At 36.3% G+C, this 13,788-nt stretch overlaps 1 protein-coding gene across 1 annotated transcript; it reads left to right on the top strand.

The window, feature by feature from the left end:
• The first annotated feature begins 2,626 nt into the window (after nucleotides 1–2,626).
• Nucleotides 2,627–12,547, top strand: LOC110461360 (glutathione S-transferase theta-1-like). Its single transcript, XM_021514809.1, has 4 exons — nucleotides 2,627–2,836; nucleotides 9,889–9,976; nucleotides 10,973–11,126; nucleotides 12,046–12,547. The coding sequence occupies exons 1-4, from the start codon at nucleotides 2,725–2,727 to the stop codon at nucleotides 12,391–12,393; spliced, it is 702 nt and encodes a 233-aa protein (XP_021370484.1). The 5' UTR covers nucleotides 2,627–2,724; the 3' UTR covers nucleotides 12,394–12,547.
• Nucleotides 12,548–13,788: the final 1,241 nt, after the last annotated feature.

Raw genomic sequence — 13,788 nt, 5'->3', positions numbered from 1 at the left:
TCCATGCTTGTTCCGTCTCTTGTACAATGACATTTATCAAGTGCTTGTTTTTAGTCAGTGTAAAGTCAAGAAAATTAAAAAAAAATGTGTTTGCATTAAAATTCAAGGTTATATCCACGACGTTTTGTATAGGTCTAGTCCAAAATAAGGAAAATGTCGTTTTAGTTTTTTCCACAGTCAAAAAGTAAGGCGTCATTCTTTAATTCTCATGCCCCACCTTACCCTGATTTGGCACGCATAGTATATCAGCAGCAGATTATGACAAGTTGACCATTTTGACGACAGTCATCGACCCTTTAAGTACTTAGTTTCTAAAGTAATTAAGATGATTTAAGTCCGTCTTTAAGTCAGTTACTTAACTAGGAGCTATTAGTTGATATACTGAACCGCAAGGGTGAAACGAAAGAAGCCGCTTGAAACCCAAAAGGATAACAAAACACAAAGTCCTGATGTGTAAACCACACTGAACAATCTATATTTGTGACTGCAAACAAAAGTATCTGATATTTCATTCTCCCACACTTCACAGGTACATTCCCGTTTTTGGAAGGGAAAAGATAAACCCTGTCTTGATCTACCTCGATCAAGACAGCTGACACGCGCTATTACGTCACGGACAACGCACTTCTTTCAACATGACCTGTGACCCTGTGCACTTTTAGCAAAACCGATTACATAATCACTTTTTACACGCATGATAAAACATATGTAAACAAACCATGGCAAGCTCAGCATTCCCACAGTTCAAAATAGGCGAATGTGTTGCCGTGGGAAAAAAATGGTGTAAAGGGAAGAAAAAAATTCGGTGCATTGGGGTCAGTGAAGGTATTTTTTCGGTTTAAAATATGGGAGAAAAATAATCAATCACTCCTGTGTGATGTAGACAGAGATATCTCTGTCTACATCACACAGGAGTGATAGATTCTATTAATCTTTGTCAGCAAACACTATTACCTTTTCTGCTTGCAATTTTTCGAAAACCGAAATACTAGCTAATCACACTTCTGTTTTATACAATCTTTCATATCCATTTATGATATGGATACGGACCTACCTCGTTTGTATTGGATTCCGGAACTTCACAAGAGAATCCTTGTAAATGACGTTTTATCGCTGCCTCATCTTGTTGTTCAAACAAGCCTCTGTACAAACTTCTTGTACTATTCTTGGTACCGTTTAATCAGGGTTACAGTCTATTTTAAAGATATTTTGATCAATCTTGAACATCCTTTTCCCAAAAATGTTTCCTCTATTAAACTTTTGACTTGTCTACCCTTTACAATACCATTCCTCATACCAAACAGAAGCAACGCCTTCGTTCTCTTGTTATGAGGAGAGCTTTATTTTCAAAAAGAATGGCGAACAGCGATATAAATACGTGGTTGTAAATTATTTGGAGCATATTTTATGTAAGCACAACATAAACAACAGCACATCATTCTATTACATTTCCCCATCGTTTGACTTCCAACTGTATTTTAAGTACAACAAAGATTAAAATAAATTATTGAGTTTCTGGTTGACAAAATCTTTAAAGTTCGATGGTAAGACTTTCTAGCATCATCCAGACTGTAGACATTCCTGTGGGGAGAAAGTGTGCCCCTCCTCTGACCGATTTGGGTTTTTTTCGTACGAGGCTAAATTTATTAATGGAAGATCAAGACAAAAAAACGTGCCAAGTCCTTCAATTTTACATTAAGATATATCGACGATGGACTGTCTTTAACAAGACATTGATAGACCACATTGCTATAGAGCTTGAAATTTTAACATTATCAAAAGCGCTGTACGATACGGAGGGCAATTTTAATTTTCCTATCATGAACCTTCTCTTTGTTTACGGTCGCATCCCTACATTCCCATGTTGCAGTGGATTTGGTCCAAATTCTAGAGCTTGATCCAAAAAGCATAACTGCAGGCGGAACAAGAACACGGTTACCAGGGCTGCCACATAAAAAAATCTCGTTTACCATAAGCGGTGATGTACAATGCAAACATGTTTGCTCCAGACTGCTGAAGGATTGAGCTTATCCTGGTGGAATTATAGAAGATGTATAAAGCGTTTAAAAACAGTTAACCAGATTTGAGGCCAGGGTAGTTGTCTTTGATTCAGGTGTAAAATGGTCCGAAAAAAACAGCACCCTGTCAAAGCCAGAAGAGGACCACCATTACAACGATTTGTCAAAATCGGCCTAAGGCAGGTTGGATAAGGCTAGAGATATCTCAACCAAACGTCATGGCAACCATCTTGGATTTCAATCCAGAGAGCTAAAAAATCAACACTAGATAAATGTCATGATTATGAGATCTCCAATCGATAATAAAAATTCATGTATAACTAGAGAAAATGTATATATTGATCAACCTTTAATCATTGCACATATTGGACCCTTTCTCACTTCCTTGGTTTAATAAGGGCCACATCCTTTATTGATAAAAAAAAATCCAGTCTAGAACGTATACCGTTAGTCAAGCCGTATTTAACCCTGATAGTCTCTCAAATATTTGTTCATTATTTCCCTTATTGGGCCCCACTCGCATGTCCTATGGAGGGACTCATCCATTATTAACAAGTTGATTATTATAGATTACCGGGTATTCCAAAGATGCCCAGTTTCACTTCGTTTGATGGAGTGTCGAGGCATTGCCTTTATGACCTCTGCAAACATCCGGATGTTTCCATATCCGTCCTTCGTTCCTATATTACTCCTTACCTGAAACAAAATGGCGTTGAAACTTTATTATGATTTCATGTCGCAGCCTTGTAGGGCTGCCTTCATCTTCCTGAAACTGAACAAAATCCCATTTGAGCATAAACGTGTTGCACTAAGGAACGGTTTGTATACAAATATCATTTTTATCAGGTGACATTGTGTAGCGAAGCGATTAAATAGCATTTGTCGATGGCCTATTTCATGACCCCAACAGCCCACTTAGTACCCGGCCTCTTCTGACCAAAGGTGGTGGGCACGTCTATCAAAATCTTTTTTGAATAAATAAAACTAGTCTTATCTATTAAAAAAAATTGATAGACGTGCCCTCTACCTATGCTCTGACGACACAATAGTTATAAAAATGTCTCGTCATCAAAAGAAACGTTATCGCAGCTAGTGAGCTACCTCCAACTCAGCCCCGCAAGACCAAATAAAATTCACGTTTCCAAGTCATATGAGATTCTTAGTTTCATGAAATGAAATCAAAATAGAACTGAGTCAATTGCACTAAATTGTCCTTTTTCTAATTCTTTGCCCCTGAAGAAAACACTATTAACAGGTCGGGGAAAACCACTAACTTGCGTATAATACACAAACTTGCCTATTATACGCCAATAGGGGTATGGATTTGTTACTAAAATTAGCCAAAATCACTTTAATCTTAACTTTTTCAAACTGTTTGTCCCAGTCGCATTTATTCAGTAATGAAACATAATACAAATGTGGGAAAGTTCCAAAAATAGATGCAATTCCTTCTGGTAAAGTTACATCAAGTTTCTAAGTGGCCAACGCTTACAGTAAACATCCTCTAGCAAAATATTATTTACCTTGTCGTAAATTAACGCAATTTTTAATAATATCTTGCAAAAGTTACTGTTAAAGCGATTTGGGTTATTACCTTACCTGGCCCGAAGGACCAAGGTGAGCTTATGACATACCGTGGCGTCCGTCGTCCGTACGTCAACAATTTCTTTGAACGACTTCTTCTTCTTAACCACTGATTGGAATTTAACTTAACTTTACTGGAAGCATCCCTAGGTGGTGAGGTTTCAAAATTGTACAAATGGTGGGGCTGACCCCCTAGGGGACTGAGGGGCGGGGCCAAAAGGGGACAATTTGGCTTTAATGCTTTAAGCGACTTCTTCTCTGGAACTAAGAGATGGATATCAACCATATTTATCTGGAAGCATCCCTAGGTGTTGGGGATTCAAAATTGTACAAATGGTGGGGCTGACCCACCAGGGGGCTGAGGGACGGGGCCAAAAGGGGGCAATATGGCTATATTGCCATAAAAGACTTCTGTAGAACTGTGCCATGGATATTGATCATATTTGGTTGGAAGCATTCATGGGAGGCAGGGATTCAAAATTGTACAAATGGTGGGGCTGACATAAAGAGATAAATGCAGTCATGATATTAGAATTGATCCTGGGGTCTGGCCACAACCCTAGGGATCTAGTTTATGAGTTACAGCTTGGAAACAGTTGAGATCTCCACCCCATAACCATACATAAAATTGCTGGGCATGAAAAATCTATTACAGATATCTACAAGGATTGACCTTGGGGTCTGGCATATTCCCTTGGATCTCATTTGGAGAATATTTTGCCATGATTGCTTAGATATTGAGGTGAGCGATACAGGCCCTCTGGGCCTCTTGTTTTTAGTAACAAATCCATACTCCAACTGGCGTATAATAGGCTAGTTTGTCCCCAACCTGATTAAGAACCCAGGTTCGGGTATATCCCCTGGCCAAGCATTCAAAACAAGTGTTGCAAGAGGCACCAATTTTGTAATAGGAGTGGAAAAGTCACTGCCAGACTGGGATTTGAACCTGAGACCCTCCAAACTCCAGGCAATTACGCTTCATGATCAGTCTGTAATAATTTTATCTCATCTCTTTATATTTTTAGCTCACCTGGCACGAAGTGCCAAGTGAGCTTATGCCGTGGCCCGGCGTCCGTCTGTCGTCCGTCCGTCCGTCTTCGTCCGTCAACTTCTTTAAACAACTTCTTCTGAAGAACGGACAGGCCTAGAGTCATGATATTTGGCTGAAAGCTTCGTTGGTAGGAGCCCTACAAAGTTTGAGAACGAAAATGACCTTGACCTGTTTTCAAGGTCACAGGGGTCAAATATGTCAAAAACTTCAAACGACTTCTTCTGAAGAATTAAAAGGTATAGAATCTTCATATTTGGCTGATGGCTTCCTTGGATGGAGCCCAACAAAGTTTGAGAATGAAAATTACCTTGACCTTCTTTCAAGGTCACAGGGGTCAAATGTGTCAAACACTTCAAACGACTTCTTCTGAAGAACTGAAAGGTATATAATCTTTATATTTGGCTGGTGGCTTCCTGGGATAGAGCCCAACAAAGTTTGAGAATGAAAACTAGTTTGACCTACTTTCAAGGTCACAGGGGTCATATATGTCAAAAGCTTCAAATGACTTCTTCTGAAGAACTGAAAGGTATAGAATCTTTATTTTTGATTGATGGCTTCCTTGGATAGAGCCCGACAAAGTTTGAGAATGAAAATGACCTTGACCTTCTTTCAAGGTCACAGGAGTCAAATGTGTCAGACACTTCAAACGACTTCTTCTGAAGAACTGAAAGGTATATAATCTCTATATTTGGCTTGTAGCTTCCTAGGAAAGAGCCGAACAAAGTTTGAGAATGAAAATGACCTTGACCTTCTTTTAAGGTCACATGAGGCAGATATGTCAAACACTTTAAACGACTTCTTCTGAAGAACTGGTAGTTATAAAATCTTAATATTTGGCAGGTGGCTTCCTGGGAAAGAGCCAAACAAAGTTTGCGAATGAAAATGACCTTGACCTACTTTCAAGGTCACAGCGTTCAAATATGTCAAACAGTTCAAACAGCTTCTTCTGAAGAATTAAAAGGCATAAAATTATAATATTTGGCTGGTGACTTCCCGGGATAGAGCTCACCAAAGTTTGCAAATGAAAATGACCTCAACCTACTTTAGAGGTCACAGAGGTCAACAACATTTTAATGGATTTGTTCTTGAGAACTAAAAGGAATGGATTCATAAGATTTGGCTGGTAGCTTTTTGGAATAGAGCTAACCAATTTGAGAAGGAAAATGACATTGACCTACTGACAAGATCACAGGGAAAAATTTGTCAAGCAACTTACGAAGAAGAATCAAAAAGCATAGAATCTTATAATAATATTTTGCTGGTAGTTTTAACAGATGGAGCCAACAAAGTTTGCGAGGGAAATATTTTTAGTGCAATATAATATTTAATGAGAATATTTTGCTATGACTGCTTAAATATTCAGGTGAGCGATACAGGCCCTCTTGGGCCTCTTGTTTGTTTTAAGAATGAACACTCGATATACATCAAAATCTTGAAAATCTATTTGTCCACTCTTATGCAGGGCTGTGCAATTTCCTATTTAGAGTACTGGACTGCACGATGATTTTCTAAAGTTCTACTAGCAAGACCTATATTTCTATAGTAATTATTGAACATTTTCACTGGCCAAAATATAAAATCTACTAGCCCCAGATATTTAGGTTTGTGGAATTGTACACCCCTGTGCTTATAACCCATTCACCCTAAAGTCACTTTTGAACCTTACCAAATCAATGACTGGGCAAGACCAGTTTAAAAATGGAGGGGTGAATGAGGTAATATCACATGCAGCTCTGCACAGTATGATTTGCTAATGACAGAATCAAAGGTCTTCATTTTGATAATTTCTGGACATCAAAAATTGACCAATGATTGAATCACAGGGCTATAGTAAACAGTATTTGTAGTGCATGTATTTTCAAAGAAGTGCTCCAAGGTATAACCCATTCAGCTTTACCAGTATGCATGCCATTCACTTACCTCTTTCATAACTCTAAAAGACTCTAAAGGGATCGCAGTAGTCCGAGTGCAAGATTCTTTCACAGTTTCTAGGCTAGGTAACTACATGTAATATATCACAAAGTGTTAAACGAGCTGGTACATGCAAAGACTGATTCTGTTACAAGAAATATCAAGGAAGCAAAAAAGATATAGTTGAACCCATTTATTAAGTGACGATCTTAAACAAAATGTATAGGAAAATTTATTTGTATATCAGTCCAAATTTTACTCTTTTAAAAAATTTTCATTGCTGACAAAGATATAATGGGGGGATAAAAGATACAAAATGCAAAAAAAAAGATGTATATATAAAAAAAATATAATTGTATTTCAAGAGCTTTTAAAATTTCCATAAGATTCCAAAATATTAAGCAGGGGACATTTTAGAGTTTTTGTTTTGACACAGCCCGGTAAAATAAAAATAAAAATTTGTATTTTAAACACATCTTGGTCTTTTCTATAGGAAAAATGTAGTTACTCATTCATTTTCAAATACAATCTACTTGTAAATATGAAGATATAATTTTGATCAGAACATTATTATGATTCCAATGGAATTTGGCCTTACAGGGTTTGGTACAAGGTCTTTCTGTGTCCATTAAAACTTTTCATTTCAAAGCTTTCTCCTCCTGAATGACTGATCAGATTTCAACCAAGTTTGGTTTGAAGCATATAACTTGGTGGTGGTTGAGAGTCTAATAATGTAAAAATAATGGATGTCAACACACGCATCCTTCCCCCTTCCTTTCCCAGGAGGGCATAAGAGCTTGCCTCGATAGTAGAAAACAGGGGTAATTAAAACTAAAAAAAAACCTAGTCCTTCAGTAAAGATGAACATATTTTATCCAACTTTGGCCTTAAGCATCACTTGTTCAAAATGACCTGTATAATCAAAAGGTGTTACTTGGGCAATTCCGTCTTTTTGTATTGCAGAGTTACCTGCTCTTGTGAGCAGGTATTTATTGTTACGTCATTTGTTTGTGAGAGTAACGTCATCAATTTTTGAGCAAACGACATAATTTTCTCACAAAAGAGAAGATAATTCTGCAAAACGCAAAGACGGAATAAGAAAGCTGAGGTGCCCGATATGATCTCAAGTTAGTGAAAGCATTTCAAAGTCTAGTCTAGATAAGAAATTAAACCAGTGAGCGGTGCATGTCATATGGGCCTTTTTGTTCACCCAAAAAATATCTGAAAAGTTATTGAATGCAAGGGACATGTTTAAACAACCCCATTCCTTAGGGTACTTATCAGCCCTGCATATGTTTGTCAGGTGACAGGCTTGAATATAACTGGTATCCAAACAAAAGCCGTTTATCTGGTTAACGCCCTAACATCTAAAGGTATGCTGAGTGATTACTGCTTTAAACCCCTTGGGATTTCCAAATTGTTGATAAGCTATGGGTTTTGCCCAATTTAAAAAACCCTCCATCGTAATTTACCTGTTCATGATTCATACAGGCTTCGAGGACGAAATTCTTTTCAGCACTTACTCAGCACTTTTCCAGCAGTGTCTTTACAATTTTCAAGGTCAACTATTTTTGAAATCGGATTGATTTTTTTTTATATTTTTAGCCCACCATCATCTGATGGTGGGCTTTTCAAATCACCCTGCGTCCGTGGTCCGTCGTCNGAATGATTTGACTTTTTATAATAAATACTGACACAATATTTGGAAACTGTCCTTTAAAGAATACATGTTGATTATGTCAAGTACGTTAATTCAAGCCTTTCAGAGAATACTGAACAAATTTCTGTAATTTTAAAAGATAGATATTAACCAGTAAACGAAAGTTTTGATCTCAATTCCAGCACAGTTAACAGCTTGTATGAACCACACTTTCCTTCAACCAGGGACATGAAAAATTCTTATATCAAATGTAGGTCACTGTGATCTTTATTTTCTGCATCACTGACTTGGTTAGACTTTACACTAATCTCCATTAATAATTCAATCACTAGAAGTCCAAGAGTCATAACACTTTGTATATCTATTGATACATCTTGAGAAGTACTATACCAGTACAAGTCCATCAAAGTAGGTCACTGTGACCTACTTTTTCTGCTTCACTATCTCCAGTTAGACCTTGTGTTCAGATTGATTTCTTTGGTCTGATTTTGCATTTCCTAATCTTTGTCAGATTAGACAGGATGGCAGTATATTTTTTAGCAGAATTTGGGAGGATTTCAACATGATGTTGGACCAGAGAGGGTGTTGGATTATACAGGTTTCACTGTACCATTAACTCATTCACCCCTGCAATTTCATAATGAAGTATTCCAAATATTGAAATTGAAGAGTTCAAATGTGCCTTCAGGGGTGAATGAGTTAACCAAAATATATTGACACCCCTTTCCCTTAGGCCCCTGGGAAGTATTCCCCCATTGGCCTTTAAAACAAATTTGCTGAATTCCTTCATGTATACTGTTCACAAACACTATATAAAGGTTCCCCAACAAGTGACAGTTGGTTATCATGTCTATCTAACTCAAGTTTGTTTATGTTCAAATAGTATTAAGACACATGGTTTATCAAGTGTTCTTTACAATTTGAATATTAACTTTAATACGAGAGTTAGATAAACATGATAATCAAGCGTCACGAGTTTGGGGACATTTTTCTTCCACAACATTCAGATGTCATATCTAGAAATCCATATGTTTCTCTTAGGAATACATTATTACTGTTCCCTATTTAGGAAAGAATTGCAATGAGTTATGACGTCACATTAGAAGATGACATCACAAAGTATTGTTACATAACGTCATTAATAGAAGGTTGACCAATGAAATAACGTCCAGAGTGATATGTTTACCTACTCCTAGCAGGTTTATCCAATGAATCAGCAGTGAGGAAACCAACAGTGGTTGCGGGAGAAATATATATTATTTGCCAAAATTCAAGTGGTTAAGGCGTCTGACATTCTGCTACCACTAGCCCTGACATTCTGCTACCGCTAGCCCTCCACAACTGGGTCACGGGTTCAAGGCCTACGTGGGGCAGTTGCCAGGGTACTGGCCGTATGTCGGTGGTTTTCCTCCACCACCAAAACCTGGAACGTCCTTAAATGATCATAGCTGTTAATAGGACGTAAAACACAAACAAACCTAAGCCAAAATTTAGTTTGATTGCCCTCTCATTGAAAATTGAAGACTTGCCACATCTAGATGGACAACAACAACAAGCATACATTTGTACTACATCTGATTGCCAGTGTATCTTTATTGTAATTATTATTTAAGAAAAGTGAGTGAACTATCATTAGTTGAATAACATTTTTTTTACCTTTACAGGAGAACATCGCAGTGCCGATTTCAAGAAGATCAGCCCCATCAGTCTCGTTCCAGTCATAGACGATGATGGCTTCATTCTCACAGAAAGGTATTCATTAAGGGGATTTTATTGCAAGTACATAATTCTTCAGGAAGGTCAGCTCCATTGATCTTCAGTTCTAGGTATAAATAGTTTTGGGAATTTATTTTCATAGAAAGCCAGGTATTACCAGGTATTACCCTCAATCAGTTTTAACTCATTCACCCCTGAAATTTCATAATGAACTATTCTATCCTTTGAATTGGAAGAGTTCAAATGTGTCTTCAGGGGTGAATGAGTTAATGAAGACAAACTGTATTTGTCATATTTGTCTCTGAACCGAAAAACAACACCTGTGGGGAAACGGCTAAAGAAACAGCAGTCATGCAATGCAAAAAAGTACTTTTATGTATGCAGTTTTCACTTGATGATACTTTTATTACAATTTAACTGTATAAAGGTTTTTTGACTGCTGATTATCGTTACATGGATAATTTAAAGGCGAGAATAATTACCAAAACAAAACTCTGGTGATTTACGTGCAGTGCGATGCCATTTATTTCGATATCATTTTCAAAAGTTACTTTATCAAAACTAATACTAGTTTGGAGAAGAAATTTAATCAGAATCCCCCTTTGACTATTAACTATTTGAATTATGTATAATTTTCAGCTGATATTGATTGTTCATCCCCCAATATTGGCCAAAATACCCTTTCAGGGTACAGTAATTCCTGTTCAAGGGCCAATGTGAACCTGATATCATTTTGCGTATTATTTATAGAGCAACATGCCAGAAATACAAACTTGAAATGGAAATGAAAAGTGAATGGTATCTTTTTATGAAAAATTAACAAAAACAATCAGAATCGATGGTATGGTATCAAGTACATTGATATGTTAGACCCTTTGACACATGTACATTTCCAGGGAGAATTTAAAAAAAAAAAAAAAATCTTTGAAACAATCTAGTCAGATCGTGAAACATTAGCATATCTAGTTAAAAGTTTGAATATCAATAGTTTGTAAGTGTGAAACATGTGTACAAGTATGATTTATTCTGCAGTGTGGCTATCCTGAAGTACCTGGCTCTGAAACACAACGTGCCTGACCACTGGTACCCGCGGACTGACCTCAAGGCTCAGGCCAGGATAGACGAGTACTTGAACTATCAACACTTCAGCACCAGGCTCAACATGGCTATGCTCTTTCAAAATTTAGTGAGTATTACATTAATTTCGACATCTTCTCTTTCCGAAACATGGTACCATTTGTTAAAAATAATCTCATTTAATGGTAAGCATCAATCATTATTGAATTTGTCACGGGGCATTTTCTGGCCATTTAATTTTGTCAAATAAATTTGTCAAATTAGAAAGAATGATAAATGTTTGGTAATTACCGGTAAGTTCCTAGACAAGGATATGTATGTAAATCTATTATTTTTTTTATTCATTACATAAATCAGAAAGTATAACTACATTTAGTGACCAAGCACCTAAACTAGCTATGAGCAACTGGTATAAAATAATAATCAGTTTTTAACCGGAAGTAGTAAACAAATTTATGATTGATTGCATCATAATCAGTATATAATTTTAAGGGGCTTGACACACAAATGAAGTCACAACATTTTTGTAACATCTAGATCTATAGACAGTGTTGTTTAGTATACATGAGGTTTCTTTGTTTTATAATGAATACCTGGTAGCTTACGGCCAACTTTACAGACTGTTTTTCCAACATTAAAATCAACACATAATAAAAAGGGAAAAACCGAGAAGCTTTTACATGCATACATAACCAACTGAGTTAATTAATGAACCAATTGTATCAATTATGGAATATGTTGTTGATAATTGGAGTCAGAAAGGGCAAACCTATTGATTTTCGATTATAAGTCATCGGCCCATCACTGATGCTTATATTCAGAGCTTATAGATCCAGAGTACTAAATCACATGGTTATTGTCATTTTAAAGAGTCCCTATACATGTCTGAAAAAACTTGTAACAAGTTCTTTCGGAATGATATCAGATAGCTCTGCTGTCAAACTATAGCGTATAGTACAGAAAAGATCTTATTCATGAAGGTAAAAATTACGAAATTCATAACTTCTACCATTTTTTTTTATTCTCAGGCAATCTTACCAAGGCTGAGAAACAAACCAGTTGACTGGAAACAAGTTGAAAAATTCAGAAAAGGTACTGAAGTTACCGTCAATCAAATAGACCAGTATTTCCTGAAGGACAATCGACCATACCTTGCTGGTGACGACATTTCACTGGCAGATCTAGTCGGGATATGTGAAGTGATGCAGCTATATGCCTGTTGTGAGGAACGGTTTGTCGAGTCCAATCTAAATGTGAACTCTTGGCTTGAACGTGTCAAACCACAACTTGATCCATATTTTGATGAATCCAATGTTATGGTAAATAAAGTACGGGAACATTTTCTAAAAACGCCGCCAGTACAACCGAAATTATAGCTACTTTCGCCTGTTATATTGTCTGCATTATATTGTAATCAGATATAAATGACAAAATGGAAAATGTTGAAATTATGGTTACTGTGGTAGTAAGATTGAATTAATCATGTGTATGGATGTATAAGAAAATTAAAATATTCAGGAAATTGTTTAAGTCTATTAAGTTGTTTTTAGAATAATAAAAGTGTGGTATTTCTTTGCTGTGTATTATATTATCCCCTCACAATAAGGGTGAGGGGGCAATTTCCTTTCTTTCATGCATTTAACTTTTTCTCATCACCCTAGCAACTTCTTTTCTGTTGGATTTTGATAAAAATTCATAAACCAGTAATGATAAGTAAATATATACCTCCAACAAATTTGTGTTTCAGGGCTTTGATGTCGAAGTTGTTACTGTTTTTCATCATTTTGATTAGTTCATTTCTGAATGGAATTTGATAAATTTAATTTTCACAGATTATAATTTCACGATCTAGACATGTGAAGGAACTAAATTCTTGCCTTCAGACCAGACACTTGTCATATAAAGTGTCATGTATTCAAATGAATATATGCTTTGTGGCAGCATAATGAGCAACAAGTAATTATACAATGTAAGTGTGTTTTGTTAAACAAACCGTCAACAAAACTGTAAGATGTACATGTACATGATATACATGTAAATAGGATCTTACATGAGTGTCCATTTCATATGAGATTTATGAGGTTTCATAAATTTCATATGAAATGAAAATGAGTAAGATCTTTTTTATCACATAATCAGGATTTGTGGCATTTACATGTATTCGTGTAAAACGACAATTTTCATGCAGCCTTGAAATGTAAAAAGCCACCATTTTGACTCGAGTGCATAAGTATGGGACGTCATGTACATGTACTTGTCCTAGGTGTGACGTCACAATTGAAACAATTGAAACTTACAACCAATCACAGGGCTGAAAGGTCATATTACATGGGTTGATATGCAAAAAAATATGACATGGGTATATTCACTGGATAACACATACGTACAGTACATTATGTGATAAAATTTATTTTCAAACATCTTGTTATACTCCTGATGTATACGAATTATCACAACCATATACTCATTATTTCACGACAACATTATGGTTATGAAATTTATTATACATGTATACGTAGCAGCCCATTTTTACACTTGTCATATGATTCTGCAGCTCACATTTTCGCAATCACGTTATTGACCCGTGAAATCGCGAAAAAAATATCATCTACGCAGAAATATCCTGCTGATAGGTATTTATAGAAAATCTTTATCGCTAGCAACATTCTAACTTCTCCTGAAGAGAACTTTGAAGTTAACTTGTGGATGTAGAAACAAACATTAAAATTTACTTAATATTAGGGGAGAATGAAAAAGCTAGAGTGATGCAT

Source organism: Mizuhopecten yessoensis, unplaced genomic scaffold, assembly GCF_002113885.1.
Source record: "Mizuhopecten yessoensis strain PY_sf001 unplaced genomic scaffold, ASM211388v2 scaffold1391, whole genome shotgun sequence".
Taxonomy (NCBI): Eukaryota; Metazoa; Mollusca; class Bivalvia; order Pectinida; family Pectinidae; genus Mizuhopecten; species Mizuhopecten yessoensis.
The sequence above is the reverse complement of the archived record's forward strand: the minus strand, read 5'-3'. Positions and strand labels throughout refer to the sequence as shown.

What these genes read in the sequence shown, in the direction of transcription:
- LOC110461360 (XM_021514809.1), top strand. Translation starts at nt 2,725, where the DNA reads ATGGCGTTGAAACTTTATTATGATTTCATGTCGCAGCCTTGTAGGGCT. An exon ending in ACGTGTTGCACTAAGGAACG is followed by an intron (nt 2,837 to 9,888) that starts GTTTGTATACAA and finishes TTACCTTTACAG; the next exon opens with GAGAACATCGCAGTGCCGAT. An exon ending in GGCTTCATTCTCACAGAAAG is followed by an intron (nt 9,977 to 10,972) that starts GTATTCATTAAG and finishes TTTATTCTGCAG; the next exon opens with TGTGGCTATCCTGAAGTACC.